Source organism: Alternaria arbusti (genome assembly GCF_024043155.1).
Source record: "Alternaria arbusti strain BMP 1465 chromosome Unknown scaffold_6, whole genome shotgun sequence".
Taxonomy (NCBI): domain Eukaryota; kingdom Fungi; phylum Ascomycota; class Dothideomycetes; order Pleosporales; family Pleosporaceae; genus Alternaria; species Alternaria arbusti.
The window spans coordinates 1092665-1119824 of record NW_026249946.1 but is presented as its reverse complement, the minus strand read 5'-3'; the positions used below and the strand labels follow the sequence as shown (position 1 = coordinate 1119824).

General features: G+C 53.2%; 12 protein-coding genes across 12 annotated transcripts; 8 read left to right on the top strand and 4 right to left on the bottom strand.

Moving 5' to 3' along the window:
* Positions 1-181: 181 nt before the first annotated feature.
* On the bottom strand, positions 182-673 carry J4E86_005593 (uncharacterized protein; the record flags this gene model as incomplete). The annotated part of the gene is made up of 1 exon (XM_051446126.1): positions 182-673. One exon carries the CDS (start codon positions 671-673, stop codon positions 182-184), a length of 492 nt encoding a protein of 163 aa, XP_051302893.1.
* A 1529-nt stretch (positions 674-2202) lies between these two features.
* On the top strand, positions 2203-3662 carry J4E86_005592 (uncharacterized protein; the record flags this gene model as incomplete). The annotated part of the gene is made up of 2 exons (XM_051446125.1): positions 2203-3252; positions 3309-3662. 2 exons carry the CDS (start codon positions 2203-2205, stop codon positions 3660-3662), a joined length of 1404 nt encoding a protein of 467 aa, XP_051302892.1.
* Positions 3663-3895: 233 nt separating this feature from the next.
* On the top strand, positions 3896-4995 carry J4E86_005591 (uncharacterized protein; the record flags this gene model as incomplete). The annotated part of the gene is given in 2 exon segments (XM_051446124.1): positions 3896-3992; positions 4007-4995. 2 exon segments carry the CDS (start codon positions 3896-3898, stop codon positions 4993-4995), a joined length of 1086 nt encoding a protein of 361 aa, XP_051302891.1.
* Positions 4996-5168: 173 nt separating this feature from the next.
* J4E86_005590 (uncharacterized protein) lies at positions 5169-5721 on the top strand (the record flags this gene model as incomplete). Its single annotated transcript, XM_051446123.1, has 3 exons — positions 5169-5251; positions 5307-5546; positions 5595-5721. 3 exons carry the CDS (start codon positions 5169-5171, stop codon positions 5719-5721), a joined length of 450 nt encoding a protein of 149 aa, XP_051302890.1.
* Positions 5722-6306: 585 nt separating this feature from the next.
* J4E86_005589 (uncharacterized protein) lies at positions 6307-7776 on the top strand (the record flags this gene model as incomplete). Its single annotated transcript, XM_051446122.1, has 2 exons — positions 6307-6912; positions 7042-7776. 2 exons carry the CDS (start codon positions 6307-6309, stop codon positions 7774-7776), a joined length of 1341 nt encoding a protein of 446 aa, XP_051302889.1.
* A 138-nt stretch (positions 7777-7914) lies between these two features.
* Positions 7915-8825, bottom strand: J4E86_005588 (uncharacterized protein; the record flags this gene model as incomplete). The annotated part of the gene is made up of 3 exons (XM_051446121.1): positions 7915-8438; positions 8509-8743; positions 8796-8825. The coding sequence occupies 3 exons, from the start codon at positions 8823-8825 to the stop codon at positions 7915-7917; spliced, it is 789 nt and encodes a 262-aa protein (XP_051302888.1).
* Positions 8826-11544: 2719 nt separating this feature from the next.
* Positions 11545-12442, top strand: J4E86_005587 (uncharacterized protein; the record flags this gene model as incomplete). The annotated part of the gene is made up of 4 exons (XM_051446120.1): positions 11545-11680; positions 11732-11998; positions 12059-12271; positions 12321-12442. 4 exons carry the CDS (start codon positions 11545-11547, stop codon positions 12440-12442), a joined length of 738 nt encoding a protein of 245 aa, XP_051302887.1.
* Positions 12443-15446: 3004 nt separating this feature from the next.
* Positions 15447-17258, bottom strand: J4E86_005586 (uncharacterized protein; the record flags this gene model as incomplete). Its single annotated transcript, XM_051446119.1, has 2 exons — positions 15447-15716; positions 15768-17258. 2 exons carry the CDS (start codon positions 17256-17258, stop codon positions 15447-15449), a joined length of 1761 nt encoding a protein of 586 aa, XP_051302886.1.
* Positions 17259-17957: 699 nt separating this feature from the next.
* On the top strand, positions 17958-20049 carry J4E86_005585 (uncharacterized protein; the record flags this gene model as incomplete). Its single annotated transcript, XM_051446118.1, has 2 exons — positions 17958-18622; positions 18672-20049. 2 exons carry the CDS (start codon positions 17958-17960, stop codon positions 20047-20049), a joined length of 2043 nt encoding a protein of 680 aa, XP_051302885.1.
* Positions 20050-20566: 517 nt separating this feature from the next.
* On the bottom strand, positions 20567-21155 carry J4E86_005584 (uncharacterized protein; the record flags this gene model as incomplete). Its single annotated transcript, XM_051446117.1, has 2 exons — positions 20567-20997; positions 21101-21155. 2 exons carry the CDS (start codon positions 21153-21155, stop codon positions 20567-20569), a joined length of 486 nt encoding a protein of 161 aa, XP_051302884.1.
* Positions 21156-22351: 1196 nt separating this feature from the next.
* Positions 22352-24265, top strand: J4E86_005583 (uncharacterized protein; the record flags this gene model as incomplete). The annotated part of the gene is made up of 7 exons (XM_051446116.1): positions 22352-22375; positions 22680-22725; positions 22789-22864; positions 22953-23015; positions 23064-23186; positions 23233-24088; positions 24143-24265. 7 exons carry the CDS (start codon positions 22352-22354, stop codon positions 24263-24265), a joined length of 1311 nt encoding a protein of 436 aa, XP_051302883.1.
* A 269-nt stretch (positions 24266-24534) lies between these two features.
* On the top strand, positions 24535-25580 carry J4E86_005582 (uncharacterized protein; the record flags this gene model as incomplete). Its single annotated transcript, XM_051446115.1, has 3 exons — positions 24535-24574; positions 24653-24868; positions 24919-25580. The coding sequence occupies 3 exons, from the start codon at positions 24535-24537 to the stop codon at positions 25578-25580; spliced, it is 918 nt and encodes a 305-aa protein (XP_051302882.1).
* Between the last annotated feature and the right edge of the window lie 1580 nt (positions 25581-27160).

Below are 27160 nucleotides of genomic sequence, written 5' to 3'. Positions count from 1 at the left end.
CGAAAATAGCGGTTAATGGGACATGTTGGTTCGGCGCCGGCGTCTGGATTAGCGATATGATCTACTATGTAACCGATATTTCCTTACGATATAAACCCTTAACGGAAAGAAGAAGACACCTGGAAGAATGAGACGAAAGAAAAGTTTCCTTCTACATAGTCGATATATGCAGATTATGTCTTTATGGATGCAAGATTTTGATGTCTCCCGTTGTCCACAACATCCGTGCATTCCATGTCGTGATCTTCCACAGTCCTCCGTCATTCTCGTCTTTGAGAAGCTGCATGTCGTACAGCGAACTCGCCGTATAACTCGTATCCGCCGCCACGAACGCCTCTTCTTCTCTGACATGGTACGAAATGACATGCGCCGTCATGCGCGCGAAGGTCGCATTCTCACTCTCCGCTTCTATCCTCACATTGCTCACGGTATGTGTGGTGACGAGGCTGAAGACGCGGTCGAACAATGGGTTGATCGTGTCAAAGCCAGTGACGGTTTGTTGGGCGCCCAGCGGCCCGTAGGTAAATGTCATCTCGGGTGTTTTGTGACAGGCGGATTCTACGAGGGCGCGGTCGTTGCTGTCTAGGCCGAGGGTAAGGCGGTGGAGGGTGTCGGTTATGGATTGGTGGGTTGTGAGGTTGGGGAGGTTGACGGTGGCAGTGGGGGCGGACATGTTTGGGATTATGTCAATGAGGTTTGTTGGTTGACTGCTGTTGCTTCTCTTGTCATCTGAACCATAAGCAGTCTTATCGTCTTTCTACAGCTTATATACAAATTGATTCCTACAGCATACCATACCTAGGTAGGACGGGGCGTATCCATGCCGCGGAAACAACGTGTCACGATGGAGTTATCGGGTTTACGACACTGATGCGCACCAATTCAGGCACAATACGTGAATGCATCGGATTTAACAGAGATAGCTGTATCGTTTGGCATTGTAGGATTGCAGGATTCCGAGTTTCTCCTGCGACTGGTATATATATCGGTGGTTCAGTGCTCCGTCCTCGGCGGCTTCCGGGAACGCCTTGCACAGCCACTTTCTGCCTGCAGGTCCATGCATCACGCGCCTGGCTTGAACACAACGACTCAGTTCTGTGATTACGAGAAAGTATGGTTGTTTGAGTACGAGCAGAGCCGCATATCCGGTGAGTGCTTCACTTGGTTGTGAGCTTGTGGTTCTGCGTACCGGTGGGTTCAGTCGTGTAGGTAGTAGAAACCTTGGAATGGAGGCGCGAGGCAGATTGTGACCGGATGGAGGCTGAAGACGACGGTCAGTTTCTTGCGCCCGGAAAGTTTGACCGTAGTCGCATAGTGTGGTATCATGTTCTCTATTATGATGAAGGGTTGACAAGTTGGTGAGGCACGTGGTGAGGTGGCTGCAGCCCGTGTGGCTGTGCTAAGTGCCGTTTACCGCTGTTCCGGAGGCTGCCGGTCCTGCGAAGAGGAGAGGCTTTGAAGTAGACATGGGCGGGAGGTAGCTGTATGTATCACGATCATATGGGGATAGGTATATGATGTTCTTGAAGGGTCGTGTTCTATATTTGCATGTGGGCAGGTAGCGAATTCCCAAATCTGCAGATCTACAGTCGATGCACCACAAACCATGGCCATAATATGGCATGTAACTATTGGATCTATACAAGAAAAGAATCGCTCAGGTACCATGAAGTCATAGTGCAACTGTACAGTAGCATCACGGCGAATGCTGCTATTTTTCGCTCGGACAAGGGTTTAGAAGATGCTAGAGGGAACTATGATGCTTAATACGACGCTTCGATCGTACAGGTACCAACACTTGCATGTTCACACGAGCAAATGCGATGAAGACGACTGTGCCGTGACGATACTTCCAAGGAATAACCCAGATATCTCAGCAAGGCGAAGATGTGCGAACAGGCGGTGGGCGTTGAACAGAGGACGGGAAGCGAGCAAATAGGGCTTTACCGGCGGTGGGGACGGTGCAGGGCGAAGGCGCGAGGAAGCCGCGACCCGCAATTCACAGACGGCTACATGCGTCACCTAGCATCTTTGTACATCCAACATGGCCGTTGTTGCCGCGCTATGTAAACCTGCCCTCTCCGCCATATTCGTCTTGATACTCTTGAAGCCGCCCTAGCTAGTTGCCCAAGCTGCATGCTCGCCAAAGCCACTGCCTAGTCTCTCACTGCTCGCCTGACCATCGCTCACGTACGCCCATACATGTCTTACGAATACGACAGCCGGTACCACCACCGCCCGCGCCATGACTCCCACTATACATCAAGAGAGACGGACCCCTATGGCTACGCGAGGAGCGACAAGACTCTAGCTGAGGCGCGCGAGCAGCTGGCAGACATGCGCCAGAGCAATCCATACACTTCGTCCTACACTCCGTCCTACAACACCTACACCTATGAGCCCCGCACTTCTCCACCCCTGCCACCTCGACGACCCGCGCCGCATTCGTACAGGTCGCACAGGCAGGAGCAGACATGGCCGCCGTCACCGAGCGTCGAGGACGAGAGGGAGGCGCTAGCAAAAGAGGCGCCGTCCTCCGCGGGGTCGCCAGGGCAGGCCGAGGGTGAGCCGCCGAGCAACACGCGGGGCACCGTCGACCAAGACTCCCTGCTCGACGAGATTGAGCAGCCGAGCGTCGCACAACACGACCGCCGCTATGTGCTTGTTTCCGAATCCAGCACCGATGACGATGGCAACACGCTTCGGGACCGGCGCCGGCGCAGCTTTGCTGACCGTGGGGGCATGTCGCACATCAACACCGACGTCCCAGACCCTCCCGTCTTTACTGAGCGCGTGAGGGCGCCCTATGGCTACTCGAAGCCCCAGAAGGAGTCTACCGCGCCCTCGCCTGCAGACTTTATGCGCTCGCCAGGACCCATTACGCCTTCGAACAGCAGCCATCCCAGGCCAGATGCGAGCAGACCGTCGAGACCGATGCCAACTGAAAGCCGACACAAGTCGTACACGTCGCCAGCGTCCAAGAAGGAATACGTATTCGACTCCGACTCCGACTCCGAAGCGCACAGCACGACCCACCTACGAACCGAACGAAAGCCCGCGCGTTACAGCTTCGTGAAGAGCGACCTACAAAGGGAGGATCTGAGGACAAACCTGCGCGATACACAGGAGAGGCCCGAACCGCGTCGACACGACTCCGGGCAGCGCCCCCTGCCGACGATACGTAAGGGTGATTCGTCAGGCTCGTACAAGGAGTACCCCAATGCTGAGTCGCCGCGGTCGTCTTCGTCTTCGGTGCACAGCACGCGGCGATCGAGGCCTGTGCCCGTAGATACCGTTTATGCTAACAGCTCACGCCCGTTGTCCAGACCAAGCTCGCCATCGTATCGAGCGCCCTCGCCTCAGCTGCCCACCCGATTGCGAGACTCTCCTCCAGACTCTCGACCATCGTCCCGCGGTGGCCCGCGGCCAACCTCCCCGCTCGTTTCTTCGTTCCACCCTTCTTCGCCGGGCCGCGGTCGCATACCCGTATCAGAGTCAGATTGGCACGCCACCTATCCTCCAGCACCTTCCGACGACAGGTCAAGACAACCCTCTCGATATGGCAGACACGACACCATGCCACTCCCGAGGCCTCGCATCGATGTGCACAGTCCGTCTCCTGCAAGGCAATCCACCAGCGACTCTTTACCATACCCCATTGACGACCAACTCATTGACGTCTTCATGCCACCCGAAGAGCACTATCAATTCGATCATTCCACCGTCGGTTCGCCGAGGCAAAGCTACGTGGACATCCCCAGAGCGACGTCGCCGTCAATTCCTAGCTCACCGTACACGCGAGATCTACCTTCCCGACCTAGGAGGCAAGACACAGAGACATTGGAGGAGCCTTCACGACCAAGGAGGTCCAGATCAGGTAGTTTCCGCTCTCACGATGGCCGCCGTGACAGATCATCTCGAAGGACTGCTTCAATGGACAGAAAACTTCCAGACTGCCCAAGACCTTACAAATCTGGGCCTTACGATGACTGGTACGCGCTCCAAGACAACAAAAACTTCAATATTTGCCCTAGTTGTTACGAGGGTGTCTTCGCCGGTACACCCTTCGACGTGGACTTCAAACAGATATGGCTGAACGACTATTCGTTGGAGCGGAGCTGTGATTTCAGCAGCCCATGGGCACGTCTTGCATGGCTGTTGACGCTTCAGCGAGGTCGCAAAACGCTCGATCTGATCTCCGCAATTGCAGGTGTCATGGACACAGTAGCCAAACCGTGTCCTGGAGATCGTGAGGCTGGTGCAGAAGACCGCATCAGCTGGTACGGCATTACAAACCCACGCGACGGTTCCCACGTAGCCAACTTCGCTATATGCTCAAGCGATAGGAGGATGCTTGAGGCCTTATTGCCTTCTCTTCGTGGTTGCTTCGCTAAGATGCCGAAGGATGACAGGCACGTATGCAGCTTGCGAACGAGCTCAACCCGCTTCCCAAAGTATTTGGATCTGCTTGTCGAGCTAGACGCTGAGGCTGAGTTGTCCGGTCAACTACCTGATCTAAGCCGCTTCGTCTTATTGCTCCGCGAGATTTCCTACAAAGGCGAGTGCCAAAGGTACAAGATCTTGTTCCGCAAACCATGGCACTTCATCCCTTCGCTGCCAGAGTTCACAGTCTGTGAGCAATGCTACGACGAGCTCATCTGGCCCGCCACACAGTCCAGATCTACGTCATCGTCCATACCGCACATGTTCAACAAATCGATCCAGCTAGTTCCCGGCGAAGACCCTGATGTCGGATCAAGCTGCTCTCTGTGGAGCCCGAGGATGCGCGAGGTCTGGAAGGAAGCTGTCAGGTACGACGACTTTTCTTACCTGAAGAACCAAGCGAAGGAGAGAAAGAGGGCAGAGTCCAAGTACATGAGGAACAGAAAACACATTATGACGTGGATGGGCGACGCGGAAAAGGGGAGTAGGAAGTGGAAGGAAGCAGAGGATGCGATGAGGGAGCTGAAAAAGAGCTGGTATACTTACGAATGATGAGGTTATGATCGGAATGGAATATGTAGAGTCAATGAGAATATGGTTATTACTATTACTGCTACTACCGCTTTGTTGGTACGATGAGTACATTATCTTTGGTACCGAGTGTGGATGTGAACACTGGCTTTGATTTAACTCCCACACCTTCACCAACCACACCCTCACTCAAAATGCAACCCTCGAAGAGGCCACGCTTGGAGCCTGTGGCTGAACCATCCCAAGACGATGATATCCGCAATGGCGTACCCCACATGTAAGCTCTCACCCTTCAAAGCTCTCTACTCGGTTTTGACTAATCCGTGATCTAGAGCACCCAAAAATATCAAAATCCCCGCTGAGCGTCAAGCAACCATTCCCCAACCCGTTCTCACGCGGGACCAAAAGTGCATACGCAAGTTGGCCAAGGAGATCGCGCGACTCAGGCGTGACGTCAAGGAAAGGGATAACAAAATCTCTCGATTGCAAGAGTTTCATCAAGCATTGGAGAAAGACTTGGCCGATGAGAAGGAGCGGGGGCTGGTCTGGAAAAAGGAATCGGGTACTGAGGGGTGGTGAGCGAGTCGGTTGAGTACTGAGTTGTCTAATATAAGGTGCAGACTAGAATTCTTTCGTGGGTTGGCTGATGACAAGGTTTTATGGCCTGATGGAGACGAGACCGAGGACGAGGATGACGACACTGAGGAGGAAGATGAAGAAGATGAGGATGACGAAAGTGAGGAATAGGAGGAATATGAAGAGGGCTATTATGAGAAGGCGTATAAGGAGGAGAAAGATGTTGGGATCAGGAGTGAGTATCGCTGGCGTTCGTTTGCGCCACAAACAGGAGACGAAGCTGATCAGGTCGACAGACCGCGGTAGTATCATTTATTGCGAGCTCTTCTTTCGAACAAACACAGTCTGTTGGTGTCGCAAACACTCACTGCTCATTCAATGTGTCTCGCGAAATGTATATAGACCAGCGATCTGCACTTCCACACTGACATCTACATATGTATCCTCCACCATCTTCCAGTCCCCCCTCGGAACAAGCGCTGTATCGATATCGCTAGCGATGTCGCCGACGCCCGTTTGCAGAGCAGACAGGGGTCGCAGGTACGCAACTCGCCACCCTCTCCTTTCACTACAACAGAATCAGCGGAAGAACTTGTCAGCTGACCGCAGATCTAGTTTTTCTGTCGCCTACGGATTGTGTGCCCACGGACTTTTTCGTTGTTTCGACGACTTTTCGCAATATACCCGCTCTCTTCTTGCTTTCTCCATCGCACTCGTCCGTATATTGACGCCCGTATACACGACACCACCGACATCATGGACAGCCCGAACGACAACGACGTCAACATGGGTGATCTTCCCGACACCGGCGTTAGCGCAGACAACGTAGACAACGGCGTCGAGTCTGGGGACATCGTCTTCTTTACCGAATGCGATAACGTCGCGGAGCACAACGTTGACGTCAACCACGAGCGTGACGGCGACGTCGCCATGGACGACAACGCTGAGCCTGAGCATCCTGACGTTGTGGAGGTCAAGGCTCTGCATCGCGATGCTGAGGAGAAGCTTGCCACCAAGACGTACAAGGTTAACAAAGGCATCGTCCTCCTGCCCTCTCTCTACAGCATCTACTTCCATCCCGACGAGGCAGTCGTTCCTCAAGCTCCTCCGTTCCTCCAACTCACCACCTTCTTCCTCTTGTACAACGACATCGCCAAGGTCAACTTCCTCGCCGACAAGAGCTTGCCTCTGATCGTCAATCAGGCGATCTTCTTCTACGGTCTAGACAAGGGCCATTCGTTCTCGCGGTTCTACGACCAGATCCGGTTCAACATCCTCCTGATGGCATTCGCGTGGGCGTCAGGATTTGATCCGAAGTACTGCAAGGAGGGGTGCGAGGAGTTTGTCAAGGTCTTTCTGCGCGTAAGTCTTCTTCCCGATAGTAATGCCTGTCCATCTTCAGTGTCTTTTCAAACTTCCCACGGAGGTTTAAAATATACCGAAACCTTCCTGGCCCCCTCATGACCTATGCACACAGCTAATAAAACATAGGCCTGGATTGAGTCACTGGTCTTCAAGTACGACCCTTCGCAGAACAACTTCACCCAACGCGAAGCCTTCGTCGCCCTATGGCAGAATTCGCCCTTTGACTTCCACTTCTTTAGTCCGAGGCGAAGCAAGACGGTAAACAAGCTTGTCAACATTCTCAAGGCTCAGGCCGCATTCCTCCCGAACATGCCGAAACCAGACGACTTCATGCGGGCCGTGCGCCAAGGCCATCTGAACGAAGACATCTTTGAGAGATTCGGTGCGGCGATGACGTTGCAGTGGCTGATTGGTCTGAACGAGAGGTCCGAGAAGCGGCAGCAGAAGGTTGACGACAAGGAAGAGCTCGCCCAGGCGAACTTGGACCTGAAGCGGACTAAGGAACTTGCGGGCAATTTTGCGGCGGCCCAACATTTCGGCTTTTTTTCCAAGGACTATCAGCCGGCTGACGATTTCGACCCCTTTGATGATAAGGACTTGATGCATCCAGGCATGTCCAAGGTTGATCGGGATGAGAAGCTCTCGGCGGCCTTGCTCCTTCCCATCGACAAGGACCTCAAGCATCCAAGTGAGGTGAACGAGAAGGAGCATCGCGTGGTTGATGAGACGAGCTTCTGGGCGACTCGTGAGCAGGTTAGGGCCATTCTTCAGGAGGATGTGGAGAAGCCGGATCAGAGCCGGGCCCTGGCTGAACTGACGGTGTTGATGAACACCACGGTGATGGGGCCGACAACTGAGTAGGTCGCGAGGAGGTTTGAGGTATACATGTACTTCTGCTAGATGTCTATAGAGATCAGTTACGTTCTGAGGATATTCAGCCTTTGTCATGTCTGATCGATGCAACTCTTGTTAATGTGATGTGATATGCAAAGTTTATATTTACAACTTCGCGCCAACGACGCTACCACCGTCCAACGCGATAGTCGCGCCATTAACATAGGACCCCGCGCGGCTCGATAGCCAAATGCAAGTGCCCGCAACATCCTCCGGGCTGCCGATGCGTCCCAATGGTATCCCGCTCTCAATGACATCCTTGAACTTCTCCAATGTAGCCTTCATCATCTTGCTCTGGAAGGGACCGCACGCGATCGTGTTGCTTGTAATTCCGCGCTTGCCCAGGTGGCTCGCTAGCACTCTGCTCATGTGGTGAAGACCGGCTTTAGAGGCGGAATAGGCGAAAGTCTCGAGTGCGGGGACGCGCAGGCCGTCGACGCTGCCGATGTTGATGATGCGTGCTGGTGAGCTCGGGGTAGAAGCGGCTTCGAGGAGGGGTGTGACGGCTTGCGTGAGCTGGAAGACGCGCTTTAGGTTGAGGTTGAGGACACGGTCCCATGCTGCGGCGGGATAGTTATCGTACGACTCGCCCCAGTTGCTTCCACTATTGTTGACGATGACATCGAGCTCTGTACATTGTCAGCGACTGCTCATTGTCTCGCGACGGTGGTACAGATGACAGCCCACGGGAGGACGTACTGCCTGCTCTCTTCTTCAACTCGTCGGCTATGTTCTTTGCTGCATCTTCTTTGTATAGATCGGCGGCAATGAAGTCGGCCTTGCCCTTGCCGAGGGCGTTCAATTCCCTGCACGCTTCCCCGCAGGCTTTGGCGTCGCGAGATGATATGTATACTGTAGCACCGTTTTGGACGAAGCCTTCGCTGATCATGCGACCGATGCCTTTCGCGCCGCCTGTGACGAGCACGATTTTGCCCTGGATGAGAGTCAGTTGGAAGATCGGACGTGCGGGTGGATTATGTGCGTACCCTGACGTCGAAGAGTGAGCTGTTATCCATTTTGCAGATCGGTATAGGTTGGACGAAGGGTGGAAGCGTCGTAGGGAGGAATATGGATAGCCATCGCAACACACGGGTAGATGTTCGTCATCGGAGCTTGCCCCGGATGTTGCAAGCTGGGGGTGAGCCGAGGCTCGGTGCATTGTTCTTCCGTACCGCTCCGCAAATCCAAAGCCTCACATCGACAAAACATCGTGGAGCCTGGTCATCCTCAGCTTATTTTCATCTTTTCTTGGTGTCAACATCCAGTCCGCCGTTTAGTTTCAACGTATTATTAAACATCAGACATGTCTCTAAGGAGTACTCGTGTACGGCAGGCCCCGCTGTGCTCTAGGTCAACTTGGAGTTGATTATGCGTGTAAGTGTCACCTGCAACATGCTCTCGTCCAATTCTCTTAACCCCCTCCGTAAACTTGAATATACCCTAGAAGTCCTGTCGGCGACGTGAGTGTGCTCTTTACGACTTTAGGACGATCCTTCCCGCGTGACTTCTTGGAATGAGGAAGTGCTTCATTGACAGGCAGCGGAAGAATACTACTCCAACATTAACACACCTAACACGGTGGTCGATAAAAGTGAGCGCGAAAGGAGCAAAAAGAAAGAGAAGGAACAAGAAGAAAAAGATTGCGCAAAGCTGCGCAAAAAAGAACAAAAAAAGGGACGGCCATCCAAATCATAACAAAGGCCACCACTGGAATTCGAATCCGCAGAAGATCAACTGTGAGCTAACCGATCCAACACCCAGACTCGAACTCAGGCCATTACATACGGACCTGAAAGACCGTGATGTAAGACGTGCGCTTGGTCCCAATGACCCCATGCCTTATGTTTTGATGGAAGATTTCTAAACTCCATATAATATATAGTACAATAAGACCGCGACCAGCGATATATAATACCAGGACATACATGGGGATCTCTAAGGTTGTTGGCGGGCAGGTGAGTGAAGGGGCGCGTGTAGGCGGTGGCGGAGCGGGCTCAGTGAAGGGCTGAGTGAGTGAGCACGCAATCGAGAGTCAGTGCGGCCTTTCACCATCTGATAATGGCGGAGATAGTGAGACAAACCGCGACGAGAGTATCATCAAGACGTCTTTCCTAGGAGCCTACTTGCAAACGTGTAGTACTCGACTCATGACCTCTGGTAGAAACTAAAGACTACAGGACTTGTACGGACGCCGTCGAAACGACCCTCACGACCCTTACCTCACACACACTAGTATCCGCAAGTGGGAAGGCGAGACCTTCGACAGTGATTGAATAGACATTGTCACGATCGAAAAGCTTGCGAACCCAACGCAGCAGATGTCGTCTTCCATCTTTACGCAAACGTTCAGAACGACTGCTCCAGTGCATCGATTTTGATCAACGAGTTATGAGACGAGTGTCTGTAGCTGCCCGCGCATTCTTTCTGTCCTAGGACAGCCTGAGGTTACAAGAGTGCCGTTCGTGATAAGGGTAGACGGTCCAGTCGGCAGCCCAGTAGCAAGTGACACGGGTACATTTAGGATTTCGCTAGGGCTAAGTCGACGTAGAAGAGATCCGAGCGGTGCAGATGTGTTCCAGTGACGCCTGTGGCGCCAGGATTGTCGAGCGCATAATCTGGTCGCTGATGACTCTTGACGCAACTCCGGAACGAACAACTAGTCGAAAGGCTTCCCCGACGAGACATCTAATACTAGCATGCTTGGCAGGTCGTACAAAGCTATCCAGGTCACGATACCTTCACAACTGTCACTGGACGCTCCGTTTGAGTGTCTTGAGAAGACAGTCAAGGCTGCATTCGAGCATGGGGACCTAACAAAGAGAGCAATCCTATTGATTGCAGCTTTAGCTGCATATTACGGTTGCTCCTCAGGGCTTTGATTGTCGGAAGAAATCGCTTCTCATTGGCCCATTAAGCTCGTCTCTTATTGGACAAAAAGCCGCCAAGATGTTGGGATGCCCCTTTTAGGCCTAGGGGCTGCTTACGTAAGGAACTCTAAAGGTGAGGGTAAAGGAGCGCAAGAACAACGCGACATCTCTTGCAATGTCTTTTACTATACGATCCTCTAACAAACAAGCATTGCGCGCAGTGTAAGTACAACTTATGCACTAAAGTTGCACCATTTCAGCTCCGTTTACGGGTTGTACGGACTATTTTACAAACAGCCCTGTGGAGGCAGTATGGCAAAGCTGCTCGAGTCCATGTTAGTTACAACGGGCACAAGTAGGCTCACATCGCGGCCAGATGTAGGCAGAGCCAACGAATGACGTCATCGAAGCCAGTCCTGAAGTGCAAAGTCGCGCGCAACGCAGATACATGCAGGAATTTACTACATGTATTGAACATCAGCTCCGCGTCGAACATACGGTAAAGGGTACTGTACATGCCGCGAGACGCAATGTTGATGGGGTACCAGGTGGCCGGTTCGCTGCCCAGGTGATGTGCATGCCTAGGTAGCGGCGCGAGCCGGAAATCATCCAAGATTGACAACGCGCTTTGCCATTGGCTAGCGGAACACTACAGCTTCGGTGTATAAAAAAAAAAGCGATGCATGTGAAATTTTGGGATGACGAATCGGTGACGGTGTACCTGGGCATGATTCAGAAGTTGGTTGATGCTCCATGGCTGTTTCAGATGGCGTGATGTCATTGAAGTTGGAAATAGCGTTCCTTTTATTTGTCCTTCCCTCCATGACCTCAACATCCACGCAAACCTATATACCGCAATAGTAAAAACATGTCTGAAGTTACGAGGCATTCCGAGCGACTCACTAATGGAGATGGTGGAGTGATGAGCTCAATCCGTGACGTGCCTGTTACCGAGCAACGAAGACCGTACATAAGCACTAAAGGCTCAAAGCTTCAACACACCGGTATGTTTCCGCATATGGAAAGTTCAACAGCCAAATCGTTAATACGAGTAGGTACCGCCCGTGCAAACCTCGCTCCATCAGCAGAGTCGCCTCAAGGTACCAAAGGCTGGGCAGAGCAGCATTCCCACCAGACTGTCCTGCAACAACATTGCGACTTCTTCGATCGCGATCACGATGGGATCCTATGGCCACAGGATACTTTCGTTGGCTTCTATCGGCTCGGATTCGGTATCATTCTATCCATAATCGCGGTTTTCGTCATTCATTCGAATTTCTCATACCCTACATGCGAGGGCTGGCTGCCTGATCCTTTCTTCCGTAAGCAATCTGAATCACGAATCGCATGATATACACTGACGTTCTACGCTACTTTCTCAGGCCTTTTCCTCAAGAATGTGCATAGGGATAAGCATGGTAGTGACACCGGAACGTACGATCACGAAGGCCGCTTTTTGCCGCAAAAGTTTGAAGACATATTCGCGAAGTATGCGGAAGGCAGAGACTATTTGACGATCTGGGATGTGAGCAACGTGCTGAAGGGCCAGCGGTGTATTGCTGACCCGATTGGTTGGGGCGGTGCCTTCTTCGAATGCAAGCCGAATCACTACCGTTGCTGAGAATGTGTTACTGACAAACCCAGGGGTTGCGACGTATATTATGCTCTGGCCCGAGGACGGCCGGATGATGAAAGAAGACATACGTGGTATTTACGACGGTAGTATATTCTACACCCTTGCTGCGAGACGAGAGAAGGGCTCGTGAATGAAAAGCGCTTGCTGCGAGATGCTCTAGGGGTATATTGTTGTCATAAAAGTCGCGCGTTGGGTGTTTGCGGAACAGCCAATCGAGTTCAGATGGTGGACGGGCTCATGGAGTTCTGATAAGAATCGATTTTGATAGGAACAGGTGACAGAAGTATATCTACATGGATTCGCGCCGACATGATGAGTTCGTGACCCGGGTATACGAAACAAGGAAACGCAAAGTATCTCGTACAACGAAAAGAAACGCGCTGGCAACAGATGAAGACGACCCCTCTAACAAAACCACGAAGCCCGCCTCCGATGACGAGACTCCGCAACACCCGGTTATCTTGCTTCCAAGCTTCTCTTAGGAGGACTTCGGAACGACGATGGTGCCCGCTGGTGCCGACTGTAGATTAAGCCTTTCGCATGATACGTGAGCCTTCACATGGTGCGTGTACGTCGCACCAGTGCGCGTTGTTGCTCGGTGTAGCACGACTGCACGCGCTGTGGCTGTGGAATTTCTTCGCCGGTTAAGCTGCGGGTCCAGGGCTCACCGGGATAAGCCGGGGCAGCAGGGCTTCCGTGCCTTTGGACAAGGGGGAATGCGGAATCCGCTATGTCTAATCAGTATCCGTGGGTTGGTTCCAACGTTTGCATGCGTACGCACCTGTCGAAACAAGACGAGAGCGAGAGGGATGATGAGAGCGTCGAGATGTGCACCGCCCCCACCTCATCTTCAAGCTAGGCCATGATAGCACTAGTGTAAGTGCCAGCGCGAGAACAGCTACACAGACGCCGATAAGCGTCAGCAGTGCTTCAATCGACAGGGCATGTGTTCGGTTAGCTGCCTCCGCCGTGACGTTTCGCCGTACGGCACATGGTATAACAGCTGCGTGGGAGGAGGAGATAATGTACGCGCTCAACAGCAGCAGAATGAGCGATGAGTTCATCTTGTCACAGCAATCGAAAAGGGATAACTGTGGAGATGTCAAAGCTTGGAAAGTGTGAATCGCTGTTGACGCCTGGAGTGTCTAGCTCTGTCATCTTCCATGGTTGTGATGAATCTCGAGCCTTTGTATAGTATTCACAACCCACGATGCGAAAAGTGTATATGCGCCTCGTGTGTGCCTAATCGTCCACGGGTCCTAGGGCTGTGTAAGAGGCGCTAACCGGATCAGGCTCCACCCTCTTGAGCTGGGAAGCTTCGCGCGCTGCACGTAAGCAGGAAAACTCCCCTTCTCCATTGACTGCCAGTTTCTTGGTGCGTAGATAGGCTACGTAGCGTTGTTCAATTTCTGCCGGTATCTGCTTGGTAGGCTACTGCATCTCTTGTCACGCATTCGCTGTGTGGAATGAATGCGACAGCTTACCTACCTAGGTATGCATCGCATCTGTTTTGAAAAACGGCACTGGAGTTCTGCGATTATAATTATTGGATTGTTGTGACATGTCATCACATCCTGTTATGGTCATGTTGACTTTGTAAGGAAGTTATTGAGCAGGTGACAGCCTTTCCAATTGGTTAGATGAACAAACAGGCCAGATCACATCCTGTAGGGGTGTAACAAGAATGTTCACTCAATTGCAATATCTAGTGATAGATACTATAAGCTCTCTCAGCACGCCCTATATATCTGGGATACAATCCATCGTAATAAGCCATCTGAAGGGATCGCAAGAAGTTCTGACTGAGTCTGCAACCTGAACTGTTCACTGTTCGCCAAAAGCTCGTCGCGACAGTCAGATATATCCGCTTGTTGGATTCCATACAGCAATTATCGCCTGCGTCGCACACCCTTAAATTGTTAAAGAGTGTCGCATCAGCCCGCGCTGTTGTTCGCAGTTGTCGCACTGCGCGCGTTTTGGTCGGCTTACACCAGCCTCATCTGAACTATCGCCTGTTCGAAAGTCGATTGGTGTGCATGTGATCGCGTTTCGCACTGGGCCATCGATGAGACGAATGCTTAAACCCGCTAGGCTTCGTCAACATTGCGTGTCATTTCGAGATCTTGTGAGGAAAGACATACGAGTGGAGCCGGGACGGGAGCGAGAATGGCGGCGGAAATTTAGCCCTGCTCTTAAGCTAGGCCACATGAAGGGAACTGCTATACCCAATATAGCTACTGCTATGGCTATCACACCCACGATTGCCTCAGCAGAAAGGGCTTCTGATTTGGCAGGCGGCTCTGTAGAGCGGCTCAGTCTCCGAGTATATGACATGGGTGTGGCATTGGCAGCGATTAGAAAGTCAGCACACAGTACTAGTGTGAGAGTAGATAGGATGGCTATAGTGATAAAATGATGAGCGAGTATCGTGACCAACGTCAGATCAAATCAGTTTTGGAAGCCGAGAAAATCGAATGGATTTCGTTGTCTTGATTGTGTTCTGTTGTATACATTCTTTGGAAGTGGCCTCAAACATATATATGGAGACAGTGTGGACATCTGGGAGGCTATATAACGCCTGATATCTGACGGGAGACGGGACTCTCGACTCTCATTCGTTAACCCATCCGACCTCGGAGCTCATTCGTTGGAAATAACTCCACCGGTGTACCGGTGTTGCTCTCGGCATCTCATTCGTTGAAGGACCAAATTCTGGTAGTCTCCAGGCTAATCTTATGATCTGCTTTACTGAGCCACCTACCCTGTCAAAACTCGATCCCGCCGCGATATTGGCGCAAATGTGGTCTCAATTTGACTCTGATGATAAGCAAAGACTGCTTGAACACCACCACTGTGAGGAATATTCCTTAGCATGGTGCGATGATATTTTACGGCATAGTCTGATCATACAGATTCATGGTAAAGTGACCGCGACGTGACCTCAAAGACGGTGTAGTTTGATAAATTGCTGCCTGGAAAGCCATTTGGTCGTCGTCAGTGTGGTGCCAGCAAATCTTTGCGATGGCGAGGTTTTACAGGTATGTGCTGCTCCCACTCTTGTATAGAGCCAAGAGAGAAGACTTTTAGATCCTCCGTGCCTTTGCTGGTATTTGACCTGTTCTGGAAGTCTGAGCTCAGTTCGTATCGTCCTCATCAACCCACTCATCCTCCAGCCCAGTGACATCATCGTCATCGCTCGGCTCCTCATCAAACATCAGCAGCAAGCGCAACAACTCATCTTGCGGTCTTTCGATATGCTGCGATAAGTTGGCGAGTATTGGGTCTTCGACTTCGGTAGTCGCGTTATCGCCGTTGTCAAGGCTAGGCGCAAGGCTGATGATGCGAATCGCCTTTGTCGGAAAGATACGCCCATTGCCCCCTTCTTCCCGTCGTTGACCGAGTGTCTGTTGTCTGTCAGCTATTGCGTCCTTTGGAGATTTGAGCGCCGAACGTACCGCGTATGTTGTCATGATGGCATCATCGAACAAGGCCATGAAGCTGACCGGCACTGCGAGTTGAGGCGCTGAACTGGTCAGGAAGGCGTACGAAGGTCCCACCTCTTCAGCGTCTTCTCCAGCTCTGATACTATTGTCCTCGCTGAGCGCAACGACATACACTCTGTTCTGGATCTCGAACATGATCCGGTGGTTTCGCGCGGATAGCCACCCACCGAGATCAAAAGTCGAACCATCAGACTCGCACTCCAGAATTTGACTAACACTTGCCATGTTCTTCGACCCGTCTTCTAATGCCTTGCGGAGATCGGTACAGACAAAGACACGACCCAGACGTGAGAAGCCTACAAAGAGATTGCTGCTGCGGTCCAGCATACCGGCACCCCACTCATCTTCCTCGTTTGGGTCGCGAGATGCGTTTGGAAGAGGGCCCTTGCCGAGACATATAGGCGTAAGGCGGCTTTTGCGGGGTGCTGAAGGAGGGAAGATACGTCGTGATGGGCGGCCATAACGCAAAGCAGCCAATGCTGCATTGGAAGATGGTGGGTCGGTGGGTGGTAACGGCTCAACATGGTACTTCTCCGTACATTGCGATGGCTGTAGGATACCCAAGGCCTGCCCAGACTTCTTATCGTAGACATGGTAACCACGCGTTCCCATTGAATACACAACCACATCCTCGTTTTGATCCAGGTGACCAACCGCATCTTGCTCAATTTCCAGATGCGTAGTCAGTTTTGGTGGGTTCTGCTTCATGTCGTATACAAAGCCCTGGCCCTCTACTGAGACCACGACAAGTGTCCAATACGAGAGCTGAAAACCTCTGGTCTGGCAATCGTGATCCAAAACAGCAACGCGTTGGAATTCTCCTCTTGCCGTGCCCTCTTGATCTGTCCGCCAAACTTCAACTGCGTCTCCTTCGCGATCAAAGGCGGCCATTCCATCTTGATACTCCAGATGCGCATATGGTCTGACGGCATGGTCTTCAGTCGTGTCTAGGGCAGAAGGTAGCTGCCATAGAATACGACCTGTATCCATGTCCGATACATACAAGCCACCTGCATGAGATGTCGAGATGAAGATGCGGCGCTTGAAGTCAGCCTTAAATCGCCATACCGCATGATTGCCAACCTGCAAGATGGACTCGCGAGTGGTCGGTTGCGGTGAGTTCCAATTTCGCTCAAGCAGCGTTTGTCGTTTACACAGGTCTTTCCATGATGTAATGTCATCAAAGAGCTTGGAGAAGCTGGTGTAGTCGTTGACAAACGAGAAGTCGCGCGCGCCGCCAGCTGGTTGTGAGGTCTTATGCGGTTGCGAAGTTTTAGTCGGCGACGAGTAGATGGCTTCTCGATGCGTTCCGTCGATGAACTGGTGCCAGGCGGGCGACACGGCAGTAAGCGATCCTAGGGCTGACACGGGCGTGAAGTCGAGGATGCGGAGCACGAGCTCCGGAGGTAGGACCGTAAGCGGGTCCGGGATGGTGACGTTCATAGTCAATTCCTGTGACGGTGGTTGTGATGTTTGCGCGTTATGCTGGATCTCAGACGCGCTGTCACTCGTGTTCGCACAACAATATTGTTGATGGATCAAAAGAAACAGCTTTCCGATGAAGTCATTGTGGAGAAGTCACGTTCGGACCCCAAGGAACATCCATCACTCATGCACGGAAGTAGCACCAACACCACAACGTTCGCGATAGTCGCCATCGACTGCATACTGGCGCGCCAAATCAGCGACTTGTATCTGATCGCAGAACTATGATCGGCATTGATAATGGCATCGTGGGGCGCTCTTGTGATCGCATTATCCCCGGACGCGTACCTAGATGGTAGCAATCGGCGCGTCTCAGCCCATGCGAAACCATGCCCACCTCAACACACACCGGAGAGATTGATAACAAATGCCAGCCTGATGACTATGAGCACCGTCCGATATGCGATAAGCAAAAGGTCGGCATTTTGCATCCGGTTAGGCATCGATTGTGGAGATGCGGGCTGAGCCCGCATTCGCCAAGTCACTAGTAGCTTCGGTAACAGCGTGGTACTCATACCATGAACCAAAGAGGCATCTCTGTAGGCCTCGTTATCTGGGGTATCGCACCAGCCTGAACCACGATCCCGCCGGGATGTATATAAAAGCAACAACGGCGGCCGCAGATTCTGCAGGTGTGCTCTCCACCGACCGCTCATCATGGCGGGCCGTTTCCTCCTCTCCGGACTGCTGACCGCGGCTCTTGCGTCAATCTCCGCTTCAGCCGCTCCTGTTATCAAAAGGAACCCTTACAGCTTCGTTCTGGAGAACCCTTACGGTGATGCTGTCTTTGAGCTTGGGAATGTTTCTTACCTGGCCAATACCAAACATCCCAAGGCGAGTGCTGGCTGCACAACCCCGGCCGGCTCTGCTACATCGATCCCCATCACCGTCATCAAGACGAACGAGACGACCATCACGAAGGATGTTTTAGAAAGCGTTGTATCGTCATACCTCGACGGCGACGATGTTTTCAGCCATGATTTCATGGACGGACTGTACATCTCCTCGGGCGTCAAGTCGACACTGGATGTCTCCGCTGTCGACTATCTTGCGTCTTTGAACACAAGCATGCTTTTCGTGGATGCCTCAGTGAGTACAGATGCCTCGATGAACAAGATGGTGCTTGAATCGGCTGTCGACCTTCCGGCTGGCCCATATCTCGCATCGGTCGAAGATGGCTCTGTAAGCTTTGCGACTGTATACCGTCTTTACCCGGATACCTACCGCACGTTCCTGTTCGGAGCATACGATGCGAATGATGGACAGGAAAACCACAACCCGCTCGGCGTTTTCCTGCCCAAGTTCTGGGACCCCATGATTCCGTAAGTAGCCATCTGATCGCCTAAGATACCGAACTAACAGAGTCTGCAGTGTTCCTTCACGCATATACTATTGGGGAGACGACAGGCCCTTAGCAGGAGAGCGCGTCGCAATCAAAGATTTATACGATGTCAAGGGCTTGCAAACTTCCGGTGGCAGCCAGGCATGGGCTCGCATCACACCCGTTTCAAACGGCACGGCGCCTTCAGTGCAGCAGATCCTCGATCTCGGAGGTGTTGTCGTTGGAAAGCAGAAGCTCGCTCAATTCGCTTCCGGTGCCAATCCTTGGGAATGGCAAGACGAGCACTATCCGTTCAACCCGAGAGGTGATGGATGGCTCACGTGCTCAGCTTCTTCTTCCGGTGGTGGCTGCTCCGTTGCTGCGTACGATTGGCTTGACTACGCCATTGGGAGCGACACTGGCTCCTCGATGAGGCGACCGGCCGCAGTAGCTGGTGTATATGGACAACGTCCCAGTCAGGGCTTGATATCACTTGAGCGTGTTATCCCATTGGGAGCAGCAACCGATACCGCAGGAGTCTTCTCTCGCGACCCCTACAAATGGATCAAGTTCAGCAAGTCTTGGTACACACCCAGTCTCTACCAGAACTCATCTATCACTGGTCTATCACCGCTTTCCGTCCCAGACACAAACGCATTCCCCAAGACCATTCTCTACCCCACAGACTACCTCCCGCTCAACAACTCGGCTGCCGAACCCATCTTACAAGATTTCATTGCGAACGTGTCCAGGATCTTCAATATGACCGTCAAGGAGTTCAGCTTCACCGCCACAGTCCAGAACTTCTCTGACCCCATTGCGAGCAACTTCACCAGGATGGGGCAAGCGACCAGCGCAATCAACGGGTGGTCTTCATGGCAAGTCGTCGGGAAACCCCTGATAACCGCTTGGGCCGCACTCTTCGACGGCCGCTTCCCGCCAATCGATCCCGCAAGACGGCTCGGCTGGTTCGCCTTTGACGAATCGCGAACTAACCAGACCACCTACGATGAAGCACTCGTAACCAAGAACACGGCCGTGGAGTGGTACGAAAAGGAACTCCAGTACAGCACTCCCGAATCGTGTTCAGAGTCTGTGATGCTCTACGACATCGGCACCGGCGGCTTGCCTTCCTACCGCGAAAAGGATCTCAACGACTCGCCTTATGCTTCTTACCTAGCTGTCACACCACCGACGGCGAAGATCACTGGTGCGGGCATATGTCCGATATTCGGGTGTGCGGATTTTACGATTCCGATTGGTCAGGTGCCGTACCGGAGTGAAGTTACGTTCCATGAGGAGATGGTGCCTGTAACCATCAACATGGTAGTAAAGAGGGGATGTGACTTCGTGCTCTACAACATGATTGAGAAGTTGGCGGATGAGGGTGTGCTGAAGACGGTCAAGACGGGGAGAACAGCCTATTGATAGTAGAGCTGACTTCGTGGAGTGAGTATGCGATATGACATGATGAATGTAATGCAATCTGGAATGACAGTTTTCTTTTGGCCTCAACAACTGTCACTTGACACAAGTGTAAGCATCCGACTGAGTCGAGAGTTGCCTGGGCGAAATGTGGCCGGTGTTGGTTGTCAAAAGACGCCATATTGCTTTTGAAACGACGACTGTGGACACCACCGCACTGATGGAGAGGAGATTGCCTGGTAAGGCTGCATTGCATTGTTGCGAACCAACTGGTTCAGCGCTCTGGTATCTAGAGCCGTAATGCATCAATCTACCTTTCGAAAAGCGACCACAACGCCAAATGTAGAGTAGACAATACAATGCCCAATGTCTATAGTTCCCCCGACGCTTTTGAGATGCCGTATTGATGCAGTATTAGAAGAAGAATAAGATGCAAAGACCTGCGAGGCCCCAGGTCATGTCTGGGATTCCTCTGGATGCTCGTGTGCGACTTTGCGCACCTGCAAGCACCCATATCCATCTATGATCGGTGCATGGTACACCTGTCCAGCGCGTCGAGCAACTCGGGTCGTTCTGCCAAGGCCTGTCGCGCTTGGGTATAGCTGAACCAATTCCGATTCCGCTTGTGCTGCTCAGGCCACTGAGCTTCTTGCTTCTCGACAGTCGCTTCGAAGAAATGGTACGAGGCCTTTGGGGCCTGGGAGGTGAGCTGGTCGGGTCTGCGCTTCTCAGGGATAAGGCCGAGGTCGTAATTGATCTTGCATATTATGCCGGCTTCTTCCCAGGCTTCGCGTTTGGCGGCATCTTGGGCAGTCGCTTCGTCCGTCTCCCAGCCGCCCTTGGGGAGCACCCATCCGTTCCGCTTGGTGGACTGGATGAGGAGCACGTAGTACTTGTCGGCAGAAAGCGGGACAACGCCGGCGACTAGGCGCTCGCCTTGGGATCCATAGCCTGCCGCCAATCAGCCGAAAGTTAAAAGCGGTGAGTAGGGAGAGATTCGCGGAGCAGGTTCAGGTTTTTGGGATTCGTTGTGGGGTCTCGCGAGCAGACTTACGTTGGTTCACGCGACCGGTGCGCGACTGCATCGACAGCTGCTGGGTAGCGGCCATGTCGGCGCTGAGGTGTCTGTGAGAGACGCGATAGTATCAAGTGGCACCGCGTGTATGCGACTCGCTCGACGCGACGGCCACAGAAGTCAAGGAGGGGCTTGGTCGGAAGAGCAGAGGCGAGCCAGGCGGTGAATTGAAATGAAGCCGAGCCGACAGCGAGTGTGCGTGTGGCTTCACGGGGCAGTGGTGGGGAGCAAGTGTAAAGGGGGCGGGAGTGGTAGGCAAAAGGGCTGAGCAAGGCTCAGTCCCGCGGATGACGGGGCTGAGGATGTTGAAGGAGCCTGCGAGCAGCAAAGAAGTTCGGCATGGTGGATGGATGTTTTAGTAGGTGGTTCGGGTCAGGGACTTTTTACGTGGAAACTAAGGGCTCGCGGAAGCGTCACGCCTGTCGCCAAGCCCCGCCTGCAAGAGGAGCTTTGTCCGGGGTGCCTGCCACCCTCTGCACCGCTGCGCATATCTGCACAAAAACTGCAATCAAGCCCCCGGCGCCCTGCCAGACAAGGCAGAGATCTCGCCGCCGCGCGCCAGACACTGGCCGCCTGCGCTCCCAGGGCGCTGCAGCGAGAGCCGGCGGGGCACGCGAGACCAGCGCGCCGCCTGCAGCCTCTCTGCCTGCCTGCCCGGCCGCTGGATGACGTACAGGCATTTAAGGGATGAATTGCCCACTAGAAAACGCGCAATTGCCCCCGTGTAGACGCTGGCCAGAGTTCGTGGTGCGCGCCCTGCACGCTGTGATACAACACCTCCGCCGTGCTGTTGAGTGTCCCGACCCCGCGACCGACCGCGCTTCTCCGCCAGAACATCGTCGCAGCCCCCCTGACCGCCTCGACCGACACCATCAGTCCGACGAGCCCTGATCTCCAGCAAGCGGCCGTGGACAAGGAGCTATTATTCATTCCTCTTCCGGCTGTCCTCGCTCGCCGCCGCGACGACGCTCGATTCCGCCTCGGACCACTACCCCCACCAGCTCCCACGCTTATGCTGCCCTCATGCAGTCCAGTGTGACGCCCTTCGGTATCTTCTGCTCCAACCATTTCCCTGGGTTCCGGCTCGTGCCTGTCTGGCTGGCCACCAACCCGTCTTCGCTGCTCCCAGCACTGCGGACAGGCATCTCCGGACCCTGCCATGGACGAGTTGCTAACGGTCGTTTCCAGGCTACAGTAGTGAGTCGTGCGGGTACTGCAAAGACGCATCGAATGGCAGTAGAACCGCCAATTCTCGTACGTGGATTTTCATAGTCATGCCTACTCAGTCATGGATGGATCGCCATGCCTGCAGACCGCTGTCAGAGCGGTCAAGCCTCCTCACACGAACAATGGGCGTCAATGTTGCAGCCGGCGCTTTTCCCGCCTGCATTTGATGTTCCGTTAAGGTTACCTGCGCTCACGTGCTGCCCCCGCGTCGCGTGCAATTCTGCCCGCGCCCACCCATGCCTCGAGCGATGCATCGCCGCCAAGCATCGTCTACGCGTCGGCAGACGTCGCAGAGTGTAGATCCTGCGTCGCGAGATGAATTGCATCACAGCGCATAGTCGATGCTGCCATCGCGATGGATGCCATGTCATACGGACGTGAGCGGGGGAAATCGGAACGAGGCTGAGCGCCGAGAGCCCTGGCTGACCTTGCCTGATTAGGAGCAAGCTACTACTTCTCATCGAAAAGCTTGACCGTTGAGGTCTACCAGATCCTCGTGGACCGCGGCTGGAGAAGGTAACGACCCACTCATGCGCGGCACATGTTTGCAAGCATCTTGCATCGCAGCACTATGCCCATAACAGCAGCTGATACCGGCTTCTAGATCTGGTACCATCTTCTACAAGCCCGACGTGCTGCGACACTGCTGTCCGCACTACACAATTCGGTAAGCAGCGTTACAGAAACATCCGACTAGAGACTTACCCGAGTTTAGTCTACCCGTCGCCTCCTTCAAGCCCTCGAAGGATCAGAGAAAGGCAGTCAACCATTGGAATGACTACGTGCTAGGCGAGGCTTATATGAAAGAGGCTTCTAGGCTTTACCCAATATCGAAAGAGTGAGTAACAACGCCGTGCATTTGCTACTAGACTGACAGCTCCCAGGGAGAAAGCTCGTGTCAAGAACACATTTGACCTTAGTCGTGAGGTGCACAAGACTGAACTCCAGAATGTCAAGCGCCCGCCTGAACCCGCACATCGCTTCGAGGTGACACTCGAACCGGCAGCCTTCACGCCCGAGAAGTATGAGTTGTTCAAGAACTATCAGCAAAACGTACACAAAGAGAAACCTCATGAGATTTCTCAGTCGGGGTTCAAGCGTTTCTTATGTGATTCGCCGTTGAAGCAGACCTCTAGAACTGTCGACGGGAAAGAGCAGCTCCTAGGATCATACCACCAATGCTACCGGCTCGACGGACGGCTCATTGCGATGGGCATCCTTGATCTGCTACCTCATTGCGTTAGCGGTGTCTATATGCTCTATCATTCCGATTTCGAGCAATGGCAGTTTGGAAAGTTGAGTGCGCTACGAGAAGCGGCATTGGCGCTCGAGGGTGGTTACCAGTACTACTACATGGGATACTACATCCACTCCTGCATCAAGATGAAGTACAAGGGTGACTACAAAACTCAGCATGTTTTGGATCCCGAGACGTACGAGTGGCATCCGCTGGACGCTGAGCTACGCGCTCTATTAGATAAAAAGACTTATGTCTCGATGTCTAGGGAGCGTCGTAGGAAAGAGCAAAAGAGTGATGAAGAGACGAGTGCCGCAGCAGAGCAGGATGACTACTCCGACTATCCTCTACCAACAGCCGCCGAAGGTGGCAAAGCCGTTTCCGACGGCATGTCGTTGTTCGATTTGAAAGTACCAGGGCTCATGACTGCAGAAGAAATCGAGCAGCAGCTTGACCTGGCTACCATGCCCATTCGGGTTCGTGGGCAAATGGCGGAAGCTCAGGTACGCGAGCAGCCCACACATGGATGACCACCAATCGATACTAACTACCTATAGGATCTAGTCTCTTGGGAAGGCAGCGATTTAAAGAACCCCCGTTCGATCAAGGGCATCATTGGCGAGATGGTCGCATGCATGGGCCCTGAAGTCGCATGGCAGGTAGTGGTACAGCTTGGATGAAGAGCATGAGGTCACGAAAATTACGTTGAAACGTTGTCCCATGATGCATGAAAATAGAGACCATGTAGTTCGCCTTCGATGCAGCGTCAATATACATCAGCTAGATGCGCAATTTCATGCTCATGAACTCTGTTCGGTTGCTTCCCCTAATGACGAAGTAGCTGGCCCCTTTGAGCCTAGCTTGTACGTACGCCGAGGCTGCCGGTCGGAATATCGTCCACCTTGCCAAAAGTTCACGCACAACACGGCGATTGACGTAGCACGCAGACATGTCCGCGTCGCCCCTTACACTCGTCGTGCGCCCCCGCGGTATGTTCTCCCTGTTCATTGAGTTGGCTCTAGCCTGGCTGAGCGCGTTCTGATTGCTGTTGGCTAACCCCTCTATAGGCCGCCCGATCAAGAACCTCCCGGAGACTATCACCGTGCCGTCCGATGCCACTGCCTCTCAGATCTTTGAAGAGATTGCAAAGGCCTCCAGGTTCTCAATTCACCGATTGAGGGTCACCAAGGGCAGCGATGGCTCGCCGATCAACAATGTGCGCGATGTCACGGTTCACGACACAGGCCTGAGGAACAAGAGTGCTGTGGATGTCAAGGATCTTGGTAAACTTCCTATCGTCTGATGACGAATGCGATGGCTAACAGCGTGCAAGGTCCCCAGATCTCCTGGCGAACCGTCTTCATCGTCGAATACCTTGGACCCCTCCTCATCCACCCGCTCATCTACTTCGGCCGCTCCCTCATCTATGGCACGTCGGCGCCTCCCTCGCAGCTCCAGAAGCTTACCTTCCTCATGTGCGTCGCCCATTTCGCAAAGCGCGAGTTCGAGACCCTCTTCGTCCACCGCTTCTCGTCGGCCACGATGCCCATCATGAACATCTTCAAGAACAGCGGCTACTACTGGATCCTCTCGGGCTTCAACTTGGCATACTGGAGCTACAGCCCTAATAGCCCGGCTGCTAAGCCTTCGAACCCGCTCCTGACATATCTCGGCGTTGCCCTGTTCGCAATCGGCGAGGTCTGCAACTACAGCACACATCTGACGCTTAAGAACTTGCGCCGTCCAGGCAGCACTGAGCGCGGTATCCCTAGGGGACTCGGCTTTGATCTAGTCACATGCCCCAACTACATGTTCGAGGCAATGGCTTGGATCGGTGTGGCCCTCGTCAACTGGAGCTTGAGCACCGTCATTTTCATCATCGTGGCTGTCGGACAGATGGGTGTTTGGGCCTGGAAGAAAGAGAAGAGGTACCGCAAAGAGTTTGGCGACAAATATAAGCGCAAGAGGTACGCCATCTTGCCTGGCATCTGGTAGAATGACGCATCAGGCGATGGGCACCGGTTCATTGAGGAGGCTGCACTTGACAGGTGCGTGGTGCTAGGGGGGAGGCTTTGCGCACATGGGGAATGCGGGAAGAGAACCAATTGAAGACAAAGAACAATATATGAGTAACAACAGAAGCCGCTAAGGCTGCGGCGAGGCGGACTTGTAGAACTACAAGACGTAGGCCGTCACACCCACTCAAAACGGTGACACCTCCGCAGGTACCCGTAGCTAGTGCGCTGATGCCTCTGGCCAGCTGAATCACACTAAGGATGTTCGTCACTTGTTTGCTGAAGGACCTTTGGTGGCAGATCTCGATGTAGCTGCGTGATGAGTTTACGTCTGTCCTTGACTCATTTGTGCACCTCAATATATTGACAAGGCTTGTGACATTGAGTGTGTGCTCGATTCCGATTTCCAGGTACAACCATCATCCACACCACAACCCAATGTTTTGCTTTTTTTTTGTCGTGGTGGCTTGTTGGATCTGCCCGCCCGGCGGCCACTCCCATATCGCCCCGATGAACGCCGAACAAACCCTGCATAAGCGCGGGAAGAGCATGCCACCCACCTGCCATCTCCCCACCCACGTATTTCCCAAAAGCACGCTCACCGACACTCATAAGCAAGTGAGGCTCGACCGACCTGCAAATCACGCTCAATATCTCGCTGCCTGCAAGAAACTGCCTGCAAAAAGGCAGATCGAGGCTGAGATGATGCGGGTCCTCATTTCTGCCTACCAGCGGTCAGCCAAACAACCCAGCGGGCAGCCCGTTCGTGATCAGCCCTAGCCTTAGCCGCAGCACTACCTCGACCTGCCGAACTGGCTAATCAACAACTCTCCATTGGCCATTTACCGTGTTTGGGCACGCCGGGCCGCGGCTTACGATGCCCAGGTGGGAGAAGAGGACCTTTCTTCAGCTGTGACGGGCTGGGCTTGGTGGCGCTTTTTGATTTGACGACTGGAGGTCCCCGGTGAGAACTAGAGGGACTGCTAGCTTCAGCCGCAGTTACGCATCTGGTCGTGTGAGGACGCGTGTATAAGAGGACTGAGGCAGGAGCCATTGTGGGACGAACAATAGCCTCACTCCCATTGTCCTCTTGTGCTGAACTATTTCGATCGTTCCGTTAGCGTTTGATCTGGTGGTGCGCACATATACCCCTCGTTGCTTTTTCTTTGGCTGGCTGCGCGGTCTTCGCCTTGAACTACTTGCATCTGCAAGGCTGGTCGTCACGTTCTTGCCTGTCACATCTCGTTCTTGCTACTTCGAGTAACGGGCGAGATTGTTGGACATCGTGACGTCGATTGCAGAGGCGGTAAGAGTACACAAGCAACCCCACGAGATACTCTGTGTTGCGTACCTAACAAAGGAACTACTCGCTGAACGGTGTTCGACTGAATGTAAGCCCGACGGTATCTCTTATTTACTCCTTCTACTGCCACTCCTATCTCCTTTTGTAGCTCCTGTCTTTCTGGTTGGATGCACCTACCATTTCCAGATCTTTGAGCAAGATGAGGCTTCCAGATTGCCCGCGAAGGCAACTGTCCCTTCTCAACCCAGTCGCAAGAT